At 43.0% G+C, this 20,389-nt stretch overlaps 1 protein-coding gene across 2 annotated transcripts in view; it reads left to right on the top strand.

Moving 5' to 3' along the window:
* ACTR1A (actin related protein 1A) overlaps positions 1–20,389 on the top strand; it is a 91,740-nt gene that overhangs the window by 11,289 nt on the left and 60,062 nt on the right. For both annotated transcript variants that reach the window (XM_029610269.1, XM_029610270.1), the window contains exons 2-4: positions 16,694–16,758; positions 18,063–18,138; positions 18,550–18,675. In XM_029610269.1, coding sequence (XP_029466129.1) covers positions 16,694–16,758; positions 18,063–18,138; positions 18,550–18,675 — 267 coding nt within the window. The remainder of the gene's footprint in view (positions 1–16,693; positions 16,759–18,062; positions 18,139–18,549; positions 18,676–20,389) is intronic.

The following is a 20,389-nucleotide window of genomic DNA, read 5'->3' as shown; positions in this document are numbered from 1 at the left end:
TGGCCAAACAGTTGCATGCTTTTTAATGAGCAACTAGGCTGAGTAAAACTCAGTATTAGCTTGCAAGTCACAATGATAGTAACTGGCACAATCAGTTCTGGAAGCATGGCTCTCAGGCCATTTCACAGAAGTCCATAAAGGAAATTGCATGGAAAAAACACTTGGCTAAGAATAAAGTGTGCAGAAATTTCATTTTAAATGGTCAGACATCCAAGATCATCTGTCTGACATTAAAGTTCATCTGTCTGTGTAACTCACTCTCTTGGATATCCAGCTCCATAGGGTTCTGACACTGCTCCTGATTGGAATTTGCTACCTCCTATAGACACAGGATTTATGGGATGCAAGTGATGTCATTTAAGCCTCAATATATAGGAATATTGTCATGACCATTAGAGTTCATAAGCGAAAGCAGGTGTTAGAACAATACCTGCTTCATAGCTGGTCTTCAGGCTGGATACAAAGTTTTACCAAGGGAGAACCAAAATGGCTGCCACACTGTGAGCACGGGAACTCCCTTCTCCTGAGGCTTTCTTTTTCAGCTTTTCTCATTTTGAATTTCCTTTGAACTTTTTTTTCCCTATGCCTCATTCAAAAAGAAAAGCAAAAATTTGCGAGGTTCTTACCTCGACCCCAGAGTTTTTCTCAACAGCCGATGATTGAGGAGATTTTCCACCCTGCACAACAGACACCGGAGAGCGTGGCCGCTGGCGTCGGAGGCGGAGAGCAGCCGCCCGACGCCCTGGCCGATGAGGCATCGTTAAGCCCCGGAGCACCAACGGTTCCTTCTATGATTTACAAGTCCCCGGATGAGGGGGGAACAGAACATCTGAATATGCCATGGCTTTTGACATCGGATGGCCGTGCTGAAACCCAGAGGAGAGATGGGGGGATTCCATCGACTCCGGAGAGCCCGATGGCTGAGGGCTCCAGGGACGGCAGCGGCGAAGCGCGGTAGAAAGAGGTAGATAAAGAAGGCCCTTTGCAGCAAGGAGGTAGGGAGTCGGAGATACAAGTGGTGTTAGCTCCGTTGGAAATGCCCGAAAAGGTGACTCTTGTTGAGATCTGGAAGGTTTTAACCAACATAAGTGTGGCAATAAATGATTTATCCAAATCTGTTAAAAGGAATATGGAGGGAACCCAAAAGCTTGAAAATAAAGTACAAACACGTGAGAACTTTTTGACTAAAGTGGAAAAAGAACTTAATGAAGTGAAAGAATTACAAACCAAATTTATAAAATCAGAGAATATGGTTTTGAGGAAGATGGATTTTCTAGAGAACGAATTGAAGAGGAATAATCTTAGATTTTTAAACTTTCCTAAGACAAAATGGGCGAAACCCGCAGACCTTTTGAAAAGTTATTTAGTCAATATTCTGAGTATTCCAGAAACAAATATTCCAAAGATTTCTAAGATTTACTATGTTCCAGGAAATGGAAAAAATCAGCAACAAGAAGAACAAGACAAAATTTCTTTTGATAATTTATCTGACTTTTTAGAAAAATCCTATGAAGCAAAAATAGAACTGAAAGCTACGCTGTTGGTGTCGTTCCTGTATGTTAAGGATAGGGATGATATATTGAGAAAATCTTTTCAGAAACATACACAGCTTTTCTATGGTGCTTCAATAAGAGTATTCCCGGACATTACCAAAAGGACACAGGAGATAAGGAAAATATTTTTATCATTGAAAAGTCAAGTGCTCTCTAGAGGGGCCAGATTCTACTTAAAATTCCCCTGTAGGTGTATGATCTACCAAAATGATAGATATATTTTCACAGATCCAGAACACCTACGTGTCTATTTAGACTCCCACTCCTGATTATTAATATTGCAAAGGGAGTTGGTCATTGTATTTATCTGTTGAGCAACACAGTGTTTCAGTATATATTGTTAAGATGAAACAGAGTCCTATGAATCCACTTAAATAATGGTTCTCCCAATAATCTTATAAAGTGGAATTGAAATATAATCTGTATAAATTTGTTATATTGATGGAAATTTTCCTCCTTTTTTCTGTTTTTGCATTGTTTTCAATGTAATTTAGATTGAAACTTCAATAAATAAAAAAATTAAAAAAAAAAAAAAAAGTTTTACCAAGGACATGTTCTCATTTCTGGTCCAAGGTTTCTGCTTCTCATTTAGGAGATGCTGACAACTCTGATATGAAGAAACAAACAGTCTTTTCTCCTCTGTGTGAAAAACAGTCTTATAAAAAGTCTGCCAGAAATATCATATGGCTACAAGACTCCAGTTTTTCTTGCTGTTCAGGCCTATTCTTTGGCTTAGTCTGTGTGCAGCAGTAGGCCTCATAGTTCATGGTGCACATCCTGTTTTAGGGTCACTGGCCCCTAAGGATATGTAGGACTGTAAAATAGATTAATTTCTCAAAAGGTCCTTGGAGGTGGCAGATCTCTCCTTTCAGGCTGCAGTTTATGGAGGTTATGTGGCTAGAGCCCTAATAAGATGGATCCAAAAGAGGCCAGCTGCTTCATGCCAATCAGAGGATTCTTCTTCAGAGAGCTCAGCTAGAAGCAGGGGCAGTCTTTCTGACAGACACATATTTGGTAAGATCCTCTGCAATGCAAATTAGCAACTGGGGTTATGGCCAGGAGATATTCGTAGTTGAAAAATTGGGCAGCAGATGCCCCATCAAAAGCTTGCGTCACTAAACTCTCTCTCTTTAAAGGGCAGTAATTATTTGTCAAGGAATTAGAGAAATTAATGAAAAATTTGGGAGAGTCCAAGGCCCAAAGGTTACCAGAAGACTGGAATAGGAACTCATATTGAGGCCCAAGGTGGAGACTGGGCAACATAGTCCCAAGACCCTATTTCCAGGGGGGAAAGAACCCAAGGGAAGCGTCCCTTTCAGGGTAGCCAGAAAGGTTCTAGGGATAAAGCCCTCAGAAGTAAAGGGGGATCAAGAGGAGGCAAGTGATGGGTTAGGGGCCCATTCTTCAATCCCACCTGTAAGTGGGGGGAGCTAGCAAAGTTCTACGAAGAGTGGGTCCATATCACCAAGGACAGATGGGTCCTAGATTATCCAAAAAGGGTATGCTCTGGAACTTGCCAGCCCAATTCCAAATTCATTTCCCCAGGGGAATCACAAGCAAAGAAAGAAGCAATTCAAGCAACATTAAAAAGATTGCACCTACTGGAAGCTGTAGGGCCGGTAACCAGAAGAGCAAAGGGGGAAGGAATTTATTCCCTGTATTTCATGGTGCTAAAGAAAGACCGCACCATTTAGACCTGAAGAAAGTAAACAAAACCGAAGAAAGTTCTCTCTCACTCAGCACATAGTTTAGCTCTGGAATTCATTGCCAGAGGATGTGGTTACAGCAGTTAGTATAACTGGGTTTTAAAAAAGTAGAGGATAAATCCATAAACTGCTATGACTGTAATTAACGCTCAATCACTAACAAAAAAATTCCTCTTAATATCAGACATAATACAAGAAAAGAACCCGGACTTCTTTGCAGTAACTGAAACCTGGTTCAAAAACACCGACCAAGTGTTGATAAACCAACTCACCAACAGCTATGACCTATTTTCAATCCCACGCAAGTCCCGAAGAGGAGGAGGGCTTCTCCTCATCATAAAAAAACATTTCTCTATGAAACTTACCCAGCACAACCTTCCTAAAAAATATGAAATTGCTCTTTTTGACTCTGATTTCCTACAGATATGCCTAGTATATTGCCACCAAAACTGCTAGAAAGCGATATCTCCCCACTCATAGAATTCTTAATAACCAACATCAGTATAAAAAAACCATCTATTATTCTCGGTGACTTCAACCTTCACACCGACGCCAACACCAGGTCACAAAATTGCCAAACCCTACTCGATATGCTCTCCAGCCTAAACCTAACCCAACTAGTAAACATCCCCACTCACAAAGCAGGCCACACCTTGGACCTGATTTTCACCAACCACTTACTCTCCGACATCAATTTCATTCAAACCTGTCCCTTGGTCCGATCACCACCTACTACATTGCAAGACTCTAGTAACAACCAACTGCATCACGAAAAATAAAGAACCACTATTTTTCAATTACAGACCCCCCTTCCAACCCAACCTACTTCAACAAGATCTAAGCAAACAACTTGCGAATCTCGACCTCTCCAATATTAATACAGCCACTTACTCCTGGTTCCACCTGACGGAACAAACCGCTAATAACATAAACCCTGTGAAATCGAAACTGGTTAAAAACAACCAAGGAAAGATCAACCTGTGGTTCAACTCTCACCTTAGAGCAATGAAATCCAACCTCAGGAAATTGGAAAAAGAATGGCGAAAATCCAAGTGCCCACTATCCCATCAAAGATACCGCACACAACTAGCCAGCTACAAAAAGACGATCCTGAACACCAAGCGAGACCACTACAGTCATAAAATAAACTCAACAAACAACTCAAACGCCCTCTTCAACATTGTAAAAAACCTCATAGAAGAGAATAACAACACCCCCAAATCTGATTCGAACAATTTAAACCAAGACCTCGCCTTTTTCTTTAAATATAAAATAAAATCACTGACACCTTTAACAATTCCACAAATACAGTAGAACTTCGAGACACAATGAAGATAACACCCTGGTCGAATTTCGATCCCATCACAAATATTGAAGCTGAAAAAATGCTAAGGAAGATAAACCCAGCTCGTCATGATCTCGATACCATCCCAACCCGTGATTTAAAAGAAATGGTTCATATCATAGCCCCCCTCCAAAGCAGCAATTATGAACAAATCTCTTGAAGGTGTACTTCCTACAAAACTAAAAATTGCAACAATCACCCAATCCTAAAAAAAAGGAACCTAGACCCAGTCGATCTGAATAACTACAGACCTATTTCGAACCTTCCCCTTCTTGCTAAAATGATAGAGAAAGCCACACTGATACAACTGAATGAACACCTGGAAAGCAACAAAATACTACACAATTCTCAGCATGGTTTCAGGAAAAATCGCAGTACAGAAACCCTATTACTAAATCTTTCAAACAAAATAATAAGAGGATTTGACAATAAACTAAGCCACCTACTAATTCTACTAGATCTCTCTGCGGCGTTTGACACCGTAGACCAGACTTGCAAACATAGGTCTGTCAGGAAAAACTCTGGACTGGTTCACCTCATTTCTAAAAGACAGATTCTTCAAAGTAACCGTTAACAAAAATTCTTCTGACCCCCCCCCTCCCCCTTGAAACTGGGGTTCCGCAAGGATCTGCCCTCTCGGCCACCCTCTTTAACATCTATCTACTACCACTCTGCCATCTTATCTCAAGTCTTGGCGTTACATACTACATGTACGCCGACGACATTCAACTCCTCATTCCTATAACCTCAACAATCGAAGACGCCCTGAGTCGCACAGCTAAACACCTCATCGCTATCAGAAACATGCTGAACCAACTAAAACTATGCCTCAACATGACCAAAACTGAGTGCATCCTCATCGAAAGTAACAACATTGACCAAATCACCCCTCTGCCACCCTTACAAATTGACAACACGAACATTCAACTGAAGAACAATACTAAAGACCTCGGTATATGGATCGACAATGAACTAAACCACAAAAAGAACATCGCAACTAAAACTAAAGAAGGTTTTTACAAATTACACATATTGAAACACCTAAAACCGCTCCTATACCAACAAGAATTCAGAACAGTCCTACAATCGCTGATTTTCAACACTGTTATTGTAACTCGCTCCTGATTGGTCTTCCCAAATCGGCCCTAAAGCTTCTTCAACTCTTGCAGAATGCTGCAGCCAGGGTCTTAACCGGCAAGAAAAAAACTGACCACATATCCCCAGTTCTGAGAATGCTCCACTGGCTCCCAGTTGAACAACGAATCATGTTCAAGACATTAACTATCCTACACAATGCCATCTACAGAACAGAGAACAACGCCCTTGATAACATGATCCAGCTACACAATCCACAATGAACAACAAGAACATCCAGCAAACCACATCTAACAATACCCCCTCTCCCTTCAGCTAAGCTCTCTAACACGAGGAACAGAGCCTTCTCCATTGCTGGACCGACAGCATGGAATTCCCTACCAGACTACCTAATCATGATCAACGACTCCAAATCTTTCAAAAAGGAGCTCAAGACCTGGCTCTTCAGGCAATCTTTCACATCTGGTGACAGCTAAGCTGCCCGCCCACACTCCGAAGACGAATGCAAGTAGTGCTCCCACACTCGCTAATTCCCCGTCTATACACCGTATTTCCCAATCAATCCCAGTTGGTACAACCCCTGTTACCTGTTGATGTTTTTTACTATGATTATTTTATATTATGCTTCTCTCTCCCTTTTTCTCGTTGAATTACATAGAAGTATGTTATGTATTAATGTTACCTATTTTTGTTTACTCCTGTAATATGTTGTTTAAAATGTAAACCGGAGTGAAGGCAGACTGCTATACCCTGGTATATAAACTCTTCTAAATAAATAAATAATAAGCAATAGTAGCTTGTGATCTGTCTAATGTTTGGGTGCTTGCCAAGTACTTGTGACTTGGATTGGCCAATGTTGGAAAGAGGATAGTGGGCTAGATGGACTCTTGGTCTGACCCAGTATGGCATATCTTGTGCTTTTTTGTAACGAAAATGGACACCTAAGAATCTCCAAGTTTAAAAGGGAAACTTTAAAGTCAGTAAGGAGAGGAGAGGTTTGTTTTGTGTTTTTTACCTCCTTAAACCTACCAGAAGCATACTTGTATATCCCAAGAAGGGAAACTCATCAGAAGTATTTTAAGATTTGCAGTGTTAGGCAATCCCTTTCAGTTGAAGGCATTGCCCTTTTGGACTGGCAACAGCACCCCACACATTTGCCAGGGTAATAGTGGAGGTAACAACTTCTTTGAGAAAAAAGGGTATTTTGGCCCATCTATACTTGGACAACTGGTTAGACAGAGCCAAATCTTGCTAGGAGAGCAGTGAGGCTATGGCGACTATCAGAATGCTGCTAGAGCAACTGGAGTCAATAGTGGAATTCCCACCGGGTCTCTAGTGTTTTTGGGGGCCCAGTTTGATAAGAGGATAGAGAGGGTCTTCATGACCCAAGAGAGGACCCTGAAGTTACAGAACCAAATGAGAGGGCTGTTATGATAGCAAAAGCCCACAGTCAGGTCATATTTGCAAGTATTGGGATCAATGGTGGCAGCCATAGACTTAGTCCCATGGGCAAGGGCTCACATGCACCTACTTCAATTAGCCCTACTAGCAAGATGGGCCTCACAGGGGCAGAACTATGACAGGAGGCTGAGACTTTCAGTCAGAGAAAGCCAATATTGGTGGATGTCTGATGCCAATATGAATAGAGAGGAATATCATTAGAACAGACAGACTGGAGGGCAATAACAACAGATGCCAGCCAGACAGAGTGGTGGGCACATTACGGCAGGTTGGAAGCATAAGGCAGATGATCAGAGACAGAAGCATCCTGGTCAGTGAATTGGCTGTAGCTTAAGATGGTCTGGATGGGCCCTTAGGAAATTTCACTGCAGCTTGCAGGGACAAGAGGTAAGGATATTCTCAGACAGTGCTTCCCAGCTGCAAAAGGAGTGGAAAGCATTAATGGGGTGGGTAGAAGCCACCTGGAGGTTCTGTTAGCAACACATATATCAGGGAAGGTCAACATACAAGCAGATTACCTCAGCAGGCACACATTAGATCCCGGAGAATGAGGACTCACAGGGGAAGTGTTCGCAAACATAGTATAAACATGGGAGATCCCATCCTCGGATTTGATGGCAACTCAGGAAAACACTAAGGCAGGAAAGCTTTTTTCATTCAAAACAAAGAGCAGCAAGAGGGATAGATGCACTGATCCAGAAATGGCCAATGAATGAGTTTCTGCCTTGGCCAGTGATAGGAAGAGTCATCAGGATGATCTCCCAACATGGGCTGGTCAGTTTTGTGGTGCCAGATTGCCCCAGGCAACCATGATTATGGGGTTCTTGTGAGGTTGCGGAAGGAGGGACCAGTCAGGCTGGGGGGGGGGGGGGGGTGTCAAGGGCCAATGGCCATGGATGACCCAGATCCTACTGTTTTACAGCCTAGCTGTTGAAAGAAGAAAATTGAGAGCCAGGGGTTACTCTGAGGTAGTCATAAACCCATTGCTTATATCAAAGAAATGCTCAACCTCCTTAGATATGGAGGGTGTTTGAAGTATGGTGTAAGAAAAAGAGCATTATCCTGCTAGCACAGGGAGAAAAAGAATACCCAATCTACCATCCGACCACTCCAATTTCTACAAAACTCAGCAGCCCGACTTCTTTCCAACAGCAGGCTTTATGACCATTATCACCAGTACTTCATCGATTACATTGGCTTCCTGTTAAATAGCAAATCCAATACAAAACCTTGACGATTACCCATAGCTTGATTTACAACAATAACTCCACTTGGTTATCTGCAACGTTATATGTATACACCCCTTGTAAGAACCTTAGATCAAAAAATAAACTCCTTTTTACAAATTCCTTCACCAAGAACAACACTATTAACTATAACCATCGAGTGAGCATTCTCAATTGCAGGTCCCGTTCTTTGGAACACTCCACTTCCCAACATAAGACTAACTTCTGACACAAACGATCTCACACTATCTTTCTACAAGCTTTCCCAGACTTATGCGTGACTTAATTATCTCATTCATTCACTCTCATCAATGATCTCCTATATGGACTTGATTCTACCTTTTTAATTTTATACCAGTCTCTTCAGAACTACTTTTATCATTCCTATTTTATTTTAATATTTGTTGTCCAAATTTTGTCTTAATTTTATGTTATGTATGTTTTACTTGTAACCCACCCCAAACTTTGGAGGGTGTGGGAAATAAATACTTTTAAATAAATACTGGAATTCCTACAGGAAGGCTTGGAGAAAGGGCTAGCACTAAATTCCTTAAGGGTTCAAGTGGCAACTCTAGTGCGTTGTAGAGGCCAAATGGAGGGATCCACTTGGCATGTTTTCTGAGGGCAGTAAAGCATGTCTGCCCCCAGTCCAGGGACCTGAACCTAGTCAAGGCCCTGGGGAGACTCACCTTTGAGAGAGGTGTCGGTGAAAGATATAACACTGAAGACAATCGTCTTGTTAGCAATATGCTCCGCCAGGAGGGTCTCAAGAGCTGCAGTCACTCTCGTGTAGGGATTTATACTTGGTGTTCCAAAGGGAAAGGATCATGATAAAGTTGGTCCCCCTCCTTTCTCCCAAAAGTAGTATCGGATTTTCATATGAACTAGGAAATCTCTCTTCCAGCATTTGAAAAGGAAAAATGTAAAAGGAAAGGCAGAAAGATGCACTTGTTAGATATTAGGAGAATCCTCATAAGATACCTTGAGATTTGTTGCACCCAGTCGCAGACGGCTGCACCCTCTATTGCTCACCTTTTTTCTATCTGATTCAGCTTAGCTTAGGAAGATGGCTGCCTCTGCTTCTCCACACCGACCCCTTTGGTGTTCCAGTCCGGCATGGGCGATTGCATTTGCCATCTTTCTCCCGGAGTCACCTAGGGCACGCGCGTGCGCAGCCCCATCCTTTCCGTGCGTCATGGCGGGAACCTGTGAGGCGTCCCCACCGCATAATGTCACTAGCTCTGGTATTTAATCTCTGTTCACGAATACAGATACGAGTTAGCAAGAAATCCTCCATGCTGATCTCTCTCCTCGCTACCAAAACACCTCCGCTCTGTGTACTCTCGCTCCTGGACGACTTTGGTACCCGCTCCTCGGGGGCCTTACCTCGCTCCTCTACACCCTCCGGGGTTGTCTACCACCTTCAAAGAAGCCTAAGGTACCCACTCCTCAGGGGTCTTATTTCATCCCGGACCCCCGCTCCTCAGGGAATCTCTGTGTCTACAACTGCCAGTATCAGTGAGTACTACCACTCCAGTTCTGTCTCTGCATTCTCTCACCTCTCTTCTCAGATCCTCTGCCTACCCTGCAACGCGGACCACTACCTGATCTACTCTCACTGGCCTTACCATCTAGGCCTAGGGTTCTTGGCCTACCCCGCTTTACGGGACCTGGTGAGACTGTGGGAACTGCCTTTTCCACCTTGCAGCCCTGTGAACGGAACATTCCCATCAGGCATCTCCTCTTCTGGCTGGGATCGCTACCCATTCCTTGGGTCACATTTACATTGCAGTATAATAAAAACTATACTTCTGTGTCCATCTCTGCTCAGAGCTAGACTATCCCTGTAGGGCTCCGCCCTGTGGGAGGTGCCATCTCTTATAGCGACCGAGGGCCCACGCCTCCGTGTCCAAAATAAAACAAGATTACAGATGACTTCAGAAAATCAGACAAGCTATTTTGTTTGGGGGGGGGCGCCCAAGTAAAGGGCAGGTTGCTTCCAAAGCTTCCATCACAAGATGGATCAAGGAAGCAATAGTGGTAGTGTACATTGAGCAAGGTAAGCAGATGCCTGCAGGCCTAATGGTCCACTCTACTAGAGCCCAGCCATTGACCTGGGCAGAATAAGATAATATCTCCACTGGAAATCTGCCAGGCAGTGGCTTGGACATCATTATATTTGTTTGTAAAACACTATAAACTGGATCTGCAGACAAGGGAGGAATCAAGATTTGGCAGGAAAGTGCTGACAACACTAGAAACAGTACTGCTCTGGCACATCCCAGAAGTTTAGACTGGTCTGCAGGATGAAACAGAAGGTGAAATTTAAATTTGGATGTTCATTTCCTTTTCTTGAGTCCTCACAGAAAAGAGCAGGAGGAGAATCAGGAAGCAGATAAGGGTGCAGTTGGCTGTCTCCTCAGGTGTTTCAGAGAAAGAAGAGGTGACCATGAGAAGTCCATAGATTCAAAGTGTATTATTTCACTCACCTACTAATTTGCTTCCTCTTTGTCTCCTGAAAAAAATATGTATAAGTAGGTTGTTTGAGCTAGGGCAGTAAGTTACTAAAGGACGTCCGGCTATCCCAGACTATATAGCACCAAAGAAAAAGAAGTTCTCTGCCTCCACCTGCTGGTGAAAAAGGAGAAATCCCAGAAGTTTTAGACTGGTCTGCTAGGACTCAAGGAAGGGAAATTTATGGTGAAAGTTAAAGTGGCTGCAGCACCATGGTGCAAGGCAAAGAAACACACACAGACTGCACAGAACTTGCACTACCTTCCAAACAGGGTACAACTGAGAGATGTCCACTAAAACAAAAATATATTTTTCCAACGATAAGCAGGGGTGAGTTAGCCATGATCTGTGGGTGACTTCATCTGGTGGCATTGAACGGAACTTTCTCCAGGCTAATAGAACTTTGAGCTTTATTGAGGCATGTGTGGGAGTTCCCGCAGTCTCCTCAGTCTGCTTTTGTCCAAGCTATCGCACAGACTGTTATAATGGTCTCTCTGTGATTGACTCCTTAGTAAAAAAAAAAAAGAATATTTCTTATCGCTAAACTTAGCTACCTTCAACAGTACTTTTCAATACTACTATGAAATTAAATAATAATTTAATGAGGCTGAGGAAACCGGCCAGCGGATTCAAGGCTCCCCTGTGGCTGCCTAATGTCCAAAATGGATGGACACGAATTATGCTACCGCTGTCTAGGTATGGAACCCAACCAACCAAATTGCACAGTGTGTGAACAGAGATCTCCCCACTCCCAAAGATCCAGGACAGTGAATATAGCCTCTCTCAAGGTATCCAGGAAAAGTAAGTCTGCCTCGCAGAGCCACTATTCCTATACATCAGCGGTTCTCAACCGGTGGGTCGCGACACAACAGTGTGCCACCAAGCACCCACAGGTGTGTCTCCATACTTTCCGGTCCCCCGCTGGCCCAGCTGCTCCCCCTTCCCCAGCGACATTGGAGCTCTTCCTCCACCTGGGCTCACAATGCTGACAGCCTGGGCAGAATGCGGCAGCAGAGCTGGAGTCAGTAGTACTCGAAGCATGGTCTCTTCTTCCCGTCCTCGCAGCACAGAAGAGGAAGTGGTGTGCAGTGGCCATGCACGCTGTACAAGTGCTACAGCATGTGGCCGAAGAAGAGCAGCGTGGCCTGGAGCAAGGTCCATCCTGCAGCCGATAGGATCCTTTCTCAAGGGCTGGAAGAGGAGGAGGCTGTTGCTGCAGCTAGTTGTTCTTCAGTGGGGGGAGACAGTGGGTGAGCGAGCATATGTGCTTGAGACACCCCCCCCCCCCCCCCCCGCTGTAGATTGTAACGAACAGTGTGTCACACGTGAGCATTGTCCAGGTGTGTCACAATGGGGAAAGGTTGAGAACCACTAATCTACATCCTCAAAAGGCATCGACTCAAGGGCTGAGTCCTTAGGTAGAGATGACCCATATTGGTCAAATCACAAATCATCCAGTACACAGCAACCACAGTTGTCAAACTCTAAAAGCGGCACCAAAACCAAAGCATCGAGATTCATCAATGCAGAAAGAAGTAGTATCATAAGTAGCAGAAAAACCTCGAAGCAGCATCAACAAACTGAGGCATGAATGACATCAAAGCATCTGATAAACTGCACCAAAAATGCACTCTGTGCAAGAACCATCAATGCATCCAACACACCGTGCATTGGTGCAATCAACACATTCTGCATAATCATCCTCGTTGCATAAACCATCTGCACCCAACAAAAATTATAGGGGAGTATCAGAAGCACTCTCTCGATGCATAAACTATTGAAGCTGTCTGTGCAAGATGTGTCAGACAAAAAAAATCAACAAAGCAGAACCCATCAGACCCATCAAAGTAATTAGTCAGGTTTTTTTGGGGGTTTTTTCCCTCAAGCTTGACCCAACTTCTGATGAAGACCCGCACCCTTCTTTGAAGTCTCCAGTTTCCATTTCTTTAAGTCAAGGGAGAAATAGCATCATCTGCCATTACTAGCAGTTCAACCAATAGAAAGATAAGCTTATGAAATTTTAAGAGCAGCACTACCAACACAGCTCTGTACTGCTTAAGGTGCTTCACTGGCAGAGGCTCAACTATACCAAACTAACATCTCTCTATCACCACATCTCTACCAGTTGCTCAGCTCTTGTCTCAAGGACTTTGTCTACTATCTTGAGAACCCTGTTACTCAGTTTTGCAGCTTGCTTCTAATCCTCCACTAATAGCAAAGCAAGAGCCTATCCTAGATTCAGAGGAAGATGGACCACCCCTTATTCCGGCTCAAAGATCTTAACCAGCCATAGAACAAATAATGGATTTCTTTGTTTCCTTTCTTTCAGAACTGAAAGTACCAAACTTTTACATTGCCATATCTCATACATCCAACTTCACTGGAAAGAATCATATCCAGTTCTCCTCCACTTTCAACCTCTTCCTCATTGGATATTAAGAGATCCATATCTAACGAATTACATCTCTACCCCTGAAACCTTTTGAGGGTCTCTATCTTCCTAGTCTAGTCCACCACTCCCCTGGGGAATCCCCGATAGCTCCACTGGCACTCCATCTGACACGCCACCAGATCACACATCTCCACCCGAGGATTCAACCTACTCCAGGTTTGTGGAGAATATGGGTATGATTCTGAACATTTCTATTAAAGAGGAACAAGACCCTAGAGCAGAATTCAGTGAAAACAAACAAAATTCTGCGGCAAAACATTTTTAGTTTTTGTTTTCTGGTGCCAACATTGCCATTATAGCTTATGCTGCTACAGACACGTAACAATGCTTAATGTATATTACACTTTTTTCTGGCAAACTGTACATGATACAGACTTAATAAATGCATATTTGTGTTCAGCTTGTTAAAATTTACTTGTTTCACTGATGGATGTGGAGGAAACAAAATGTTCCCAGAACTGTTTACCAGTGAAACCTACTGAGAGTGGATTCAGGAACTGCATTTGTGGCAAGGTAATGTCCCTCATGGATGAGCAAGAGCTTTACTATCACTACCTCAGTCTGGACTACGACTGGCAAATTGCTATGCCTGTGGACAAATGTTCCCACATTCTCAATGTTCCAGGGCATGTAGGATTGAGGAGTGATGTAAATCTCTTCAGAGTCACAGTAGGTTCTCCTCCCACACTGATGCGTCATCTGTCTCACTTGGGGAAAAAAAAGGGTGGAGCAAGACCTCAAACTCCCCCATCTGCTCAGGTCAAATAGCACAAACTTCCATATACTGTGGAAAAATCAGCATCATTCACTGGGCCTCTGGAATCAAAGCCTGTATCAAAGAAGCATAAATCCTCCAAAGGCGGTACATAGGCATCATTGATGCATGGTGCAGCAGTACAGTCAATTCAGTATCCATTGGCACAAGAAGCATTGGTGCATGCAACACTCAATGCATCAAGGATTTCAGAACACATGGCTCACTGTCTTTCACATCTTGATGCACTATTCACATGATGCACCTGCTACATGACCTATTGATACATAGTGCATGAACACTAAGAGATTGATTTTTCAGCTGCGGAGTGGCTAGTTAAGTTAGCCACATAGCTATATCTGACTTACTTAACGAAGATATTCAGTGGCGCAGCCACGCTGCTGAATATCCTCCAATTATCTTAGTTATGTGGCTAACTCTGGCCTGCCCGGAAACTCCTCCTGCCTGCCCCTGGAATGCCCACAATTTATGTGGCTATATTCAGTTAGCCATCTAAATGGCTTTTGAATATCTACCTCATGGGGTCAGCATTCCCTCATGACAAACAATCTCAATGCATGTGTCACTGAAGCGTTCCCACTTGACACTGACCATGCTGACATAATTCACTGAAGGTTCCATGATGCACCTGAAGTAATCCTCTTCCAGTTCTTCAAAGCATTCAACACAGTTGATGCACAAGCCCCTGTAATGCCACATTTGATCCAGAGTCGTCATGTTGCATTGACAACACAGCTGTATGCTGGTCACCCTAGATTGGGTGCTGAGGGAAGCTTCTGACCCCTCTGATTACAAGGGCCCTTACCCCTTCAAGGTTACTGGCGGAGGGTTTCTAATTGGAGGCACCAGACCCAATATGTTCCATAGTATTGTTTGCATCCACTAGAACTTCTATTGAAGAAGAACCAATTCTTGTCTCCAAAGAGAATGTACCACCTCCCACGCCAGGTCAGGTCAGAGGACACATCGGTCACTCGACCATATTTTGAATAAAGTGAGAAATTTTCTTTATCCCTTTGACTAAGGAGACAGAAGTAACTATCCATCTTTTCCTCTCCATCATTGTTTATTGAAGACCTGGTCTCACCTATAGTAGTGAAGACATCATTAGAGCCCTTGCTATGAGAGTCAGTCAGAGATGGTAGATAAGGACATCCGAGCTCTTCCCTCCCCCCCCCCCCCCCCCCCCCCCCCTACAATTGCCTGCTTCATCTTTAGGGTGAAGGATCTACAGGAATTCATTCTGGCCCACTTCTGGATCCACCCAACCACATATTGCCTCCTGAGGATCTTACATATTCTAACAGGCCGATACAGTACAGTGCGCTCCAACGGAGCGCACTGTTAACCCGCCACAGGACACACATTTTCCCTTACCCCTTATTCAATAAGGGGCCAAAAACGCGCGTCCAATCTGCCGAACCTAATAGCGCCCGCAACATGCAAATGCATGTTGATGGCCCTATTAGGTATTCCCGCGCAATACAGAAAGTAAAATGTGCAGCCAAGCCGCTCATTTTACTTTCAGAAATTAGCGCCTACCCAAAGGTAGGCGCTAATTTCTTTGGGCACCGGGAAAGTGCACAGAAAAGCAGTAAAAACTGCTTTTCTGTGCACCCTCCAACTTAATATCATGGCGATATTAAGTCTGAGGACCAGAAACATTCCAAAAGTAAAAAAGAAAAAAAATTTGAAGTCGGCCAGCGGCTGTCGGGTCGAAAACCGGACGCTCAATTTTGCCAGGTTCCGGTTTCAGAGCCCATGGCTGTCAGCGGGCTTGAGAACTGACGCCGGCAAAATTGAGCATCGGCTGTCAAACCCTCTGACAGCCACCGCTCTGTTCCAAAAGGACGCGCTAGTGTCCCTAGCACCTCCTTTTGCCCGTTTTTACCGCCGGGCCTCATTTAAATACAGAATCGCGCACACAGGAGAGTGGACTTTACTGAATCGGCCCGTCCGTTTGTGAAAAAGATGGGAAGAGAAAGAAATGCAGTGTAATGGGGATAAAACAGTTACTATATGTGTCCTCCTTTTTTCTGCTTTCAGAAAAAGATCTGAATGGGGAAAAATTCTGGAAATCTTTGTTTTTTTCTTCCTGTAAGTGGGAGAGAGGTATAAACAGCCATTCGGTTATAATTCTTATAATGTAAAACTGTGTGTTTTATGAAAATAGCTGAAGAGGCCTGTGTGGTCTCAAAGCTCAGGCACGCCAACATCTTTTTTTGCTGATCCTTTAAAAGGTATCTGAATGTAAAATGACTCCATTTATGAAAAGAATCAAATCAAGGACAAGGATTATATGTAGCCTAATGTGAATGAGTGAGCATATCATTTAGTGTGTCATGATTATAGAGACTATAGACTGCTTTACAAGAGATCCTCTGTCTTTGTTTTCACTCAGGCCTTCATTGCATTGAGTGATTAAGAAATTTAATAAATGTAAAATGGTTGATGTTAAAACTTTTTTGTGAACTCATTTAGTATTTGCTTTGAAAATTCTGGGAGATAATTTTAATTTTACAAGATCACTCCAAATCATTCTTATTTCTGTATTTCTTCTTTGTAGGGTTCTGGTGTAATTAAAGCAGGTTTTGCAGGTGATCAGATACCAAAATATTGTTTTCCAAACTAGTAGGTATACTTTTGACTTCTTTATCTTTTATGAATAAATAACATAAGATTCTGTAACACACACACACACACATATATATGTATATATGTATATATATATATATATATATATATATATATATAATTTATTTTTTTTTGTTCTCACTCTGTGCACAAGTTTGTTAGTTTTCTTTGAAACTTCAGTGGCTTTCACACGTGGCCTTATGAGACCCTCTCCAAACAGATTGGTTTTTAGGGATATTTGCTTTGCATATGCAGAAATGCATTTTTCATGTTTTGGTTTACAACCAAATTAATTTGCATATTTTAGTTGTCCTGGAAATCAGGCCAGGTTGGAGTTTCAAGAACTAAATTTGAGAATTAGTGTGCTATATCTTTAGGTAAAATTAAATATGCTGTTACATAGGACTTCTTTTAAAGGTAGTGGGTTCTTTCTGTATACTTCAGGAAGATTGGATTTGCCTAGAATAACAGAGTTGGGGCCTCACTTAATGATTTTCTTTGGGATGAAAAAAGTATTTTTCAAATAAGGCCCTTAATCTTTTAAGGCATATTTGGGGGCACATGGGTATTTTTTAATGCAAAATCTTGAAAGGGAGTTCAGAGTGTGATGGCAACCCTCTGAAAGTGAAATCTGATCATTTATTTTCCTGTCCTGGTGAAGAAAGAGCTCATAGTTAGGCCGACACATGTAATGCGCCGATCCACCTCTCCCATGCACCTGATTTTAATATTTAAATGGGCTGCCATGATAAACAGGAAGTGCTAGGGAAAATTGTGCATCCCTAGCGCCCTCATCAGTGCGGACATCCAGGAGAGGTGGCTGTCAATGCACAGCCACGGGTTAGGAAAATGGACGCTTGTTAATTGAGTGTCCCTTTTCATAACCTGACCACCAGTGACTTGCCCCCTCCCCCTCTTTTTTTTTTTTTTTGTTTCTCAGACTTAATATTGCCACGATATTAAGTCGAAAGAACTACAGAAAAGCAGTATTTTCTGCTTTTCTGATAATTTTAGTGGCTTCTCAAGAATTAACCCTGCTCCAGGGCAGGTATTAATGTTTGAGAGTAAAATGCGCACGTTGGGCGCAATTTTTTAGCTAATAGCCTCCTCAACATGAATTTACATGTGATAAACGCTATTAGCTACATGCTGTTTTGGATCCCCTTTTGGGCGCATCCAAGCCGTGCACTCAGCTAAGTGCACTATATTGCATCGGTCTGAGAGTTGGAGAAGTTTGATTATGTAAGCCTTTTGATAAGCACAGGGACACTGATGTCTTAATGTTCTCGAATATATTCCAGTGTGGGAAGACCAAAACACATTCGGGTCATGGCTGGTGCTTTAGAAGGGGATATCTTTATTGGACCAAAAGCAGAGGTAAGAACATTAACCAAAGGTTCTGAATAACTCACAGAAGTGTAATTCCTCACCAAGTCTGAATTCAGAAGTGCCGCTTACTGTAAATGTACGAGTTCGTTCTGTTTGACATCATCAGACATTTGGCCCTGTTTTAGTGCTGTAGCTTATTACATAATTTACTGTATGTTCATACATAAGATATGTTGAATCCTTGCATGAAGAGTAGATTGCACAAATAATTTTCATAAATTTGCTCCTCATTCCATGTATTTGGTTAATGAGGTAATGTCCCTGACTTTTAAGTGATGCCGAGTTACTTCTGGAGAAGGATGAGCAATATAGATTGGGACAGCAGATCATTATTACTGAATAAAGCATGTGTCTAAGTGTATTGGCCACATATGTGCTGAGCTCATTTCATGTATTCAGGAGCACAGAGGCCTGCTGTCTATTCGATACCCCATGGAACATGGAATAGTAAAGGACTGGAATGACATGGAGCGCATTTGGCAGTATGTGTATTCCAAGGACCAGCTCCAGACCTTCTCCGAAGAGGTGTGATTCTTTTCTTCTATAATAAAAATCATCTTGGTGAAATCTTTTGCAATTTTACCACTGTTTGTTTGTTTTTATTTGCAGGCACCAATGATTTGTTTTGTTTAAGTTACAAATGCAAAGACTGAAAAACATGACTGGGCTTGAGGTTGGCTGAGCAAAATCTTGTGGGCAAGAGCAGGGACCACACTCCAGCCTGTTCTGCACTTTTAACTTTTATTAATATATTCAGCAAATAACACAAACCATAACTACCTATCCCTGCAGTATATATGCAACTCAACTTCAGAGAGCTCTGTGCTCCTAACTGGATTCACACTCTTAAAGTCACAGCAGGGTCCCGCCATCAGAGCTCTCCCTGTCCAGCAAAGTCCTGCCCATTGAGCCTTCTCCCTCTATGGAATTTAAGGTGGGCCAGGCTCAAAGGGGAAAACCTAGGGGCACTCTGCCACATACCCCCTCCCTCAGCTCGGACCCGTCCATCTAAGCGTTATTACTCCCCCTGGATCCCCTCCAGGGAAGTACCATAAAACCCCACCCCCCTTTTATCTGGCCTCCTGCCAGTTGGACTTAGGGTCGGGGTTCTAGGGTCACACTCATCCCCAGGCATGATCACCACCCACTCAGTGTCTAGCCATATTCTTTGAATTTCCCTGGGGATCAGAGTTCACTTTCCCCCAGTAGGACTTTTGTGGTTTCTTTTGGGTGCTGCTGTTGTGGATAGTTTCTCTTCTAGTTGTCTCACAACTTTTCTTACTTTCCTGGAGTCTTGGCTCCCAATTCTCTTTCCAAATCTGGAGCTCTTTCTCCAAGGGATCGTGGAACTGACTCTCAGCAGACGTATTCTCAAAACTAGCAAGCTTTTCCTCTGGCTGTGGTAACATTCTGGCTTCTCTGAGAAACCTTTTCTGTGGCCCCTTTCTTTATTGGTACTCTAGTGCCTCAAGTTTCTCTTTCAGTGCCAGACTCCCCAATTTTCCTTCAGATTTGGCTTTCACTTGAGATGCAGAATGGTCTGTCATTCCCATTTGTTCCTTGCATTTTACTTGTGCTCCCTCCTGCAGTCTTCTCACAACATTTCCTATTTTTATTAGATGCTGGTTTTTTGCACATTATAACTTGGACTTCCAGACTTCCAAAACTCTTTCCCTTCCATGGGTGCCTAAATGGATAGACTCCAAAGTCTCACTCTGGGGAGACCTCTCAGGAACTCGACTGATTTTATTTTACCTTTTTCATTACATTTTGCTGTTCTGATTTCAGCTTCCATTTCCAAAGTTCTATCACCTTTATATTCTCCTTGTTTGTATACTCAAGCTTGTTTTCCAGAGATTCTTTCTCTCTAGAAATCCTTTTGACTCTAATTTGTAGGGCATTCACTTTCTTTCAATGAAACTCTGTAGTGTTTAAACTTTCTTGCCTGATCTCATATTGATGCTCCTGGATCAGTGGAGCCCTTTGGTCAGGCACGTGGCTAACTTCTTTTACCAGATAGAAATTTGTGTAGCAGATTCTAAATCTTGCTGAGGTTTTAGTACTTCCCTCTGTTGTAGGCTTAGGTATACATGTAGCTCCATGTCCTTGGCCTGGCCAGCAGTCACCCTCTCTGCTAAGTGGTTCTGGGATGCAGCAAAGTCTCTCTCCAGTGCTTCCTTCAGATCTCCAGGGGTGATCCAGTGAGCCTGACTTCAGTGCCAGGAAAAATAGTGGAAAC

Source organism: Rhinatrema bivittatum, chromosome 7 (assembly GCF_901001135.1).
Source record: "Rhinatrema bivittatum chromosome 7, aRhiBiv1.1, whole genome shotgun sequence".
Taxonomy (NCBI): domain Eukaryota; kingdom Metazoa; phylum Chordata; class Amphibia; order Gymnophiona; family Rhinatrematidae; genus Rhinatrema; species Rhinatrema bivittatum.
The sequence above is the reverse complement of the archived record's forward strand: the minus strand, read 5'-3'. Positions and strand labels throughout refer to the sequence as shown.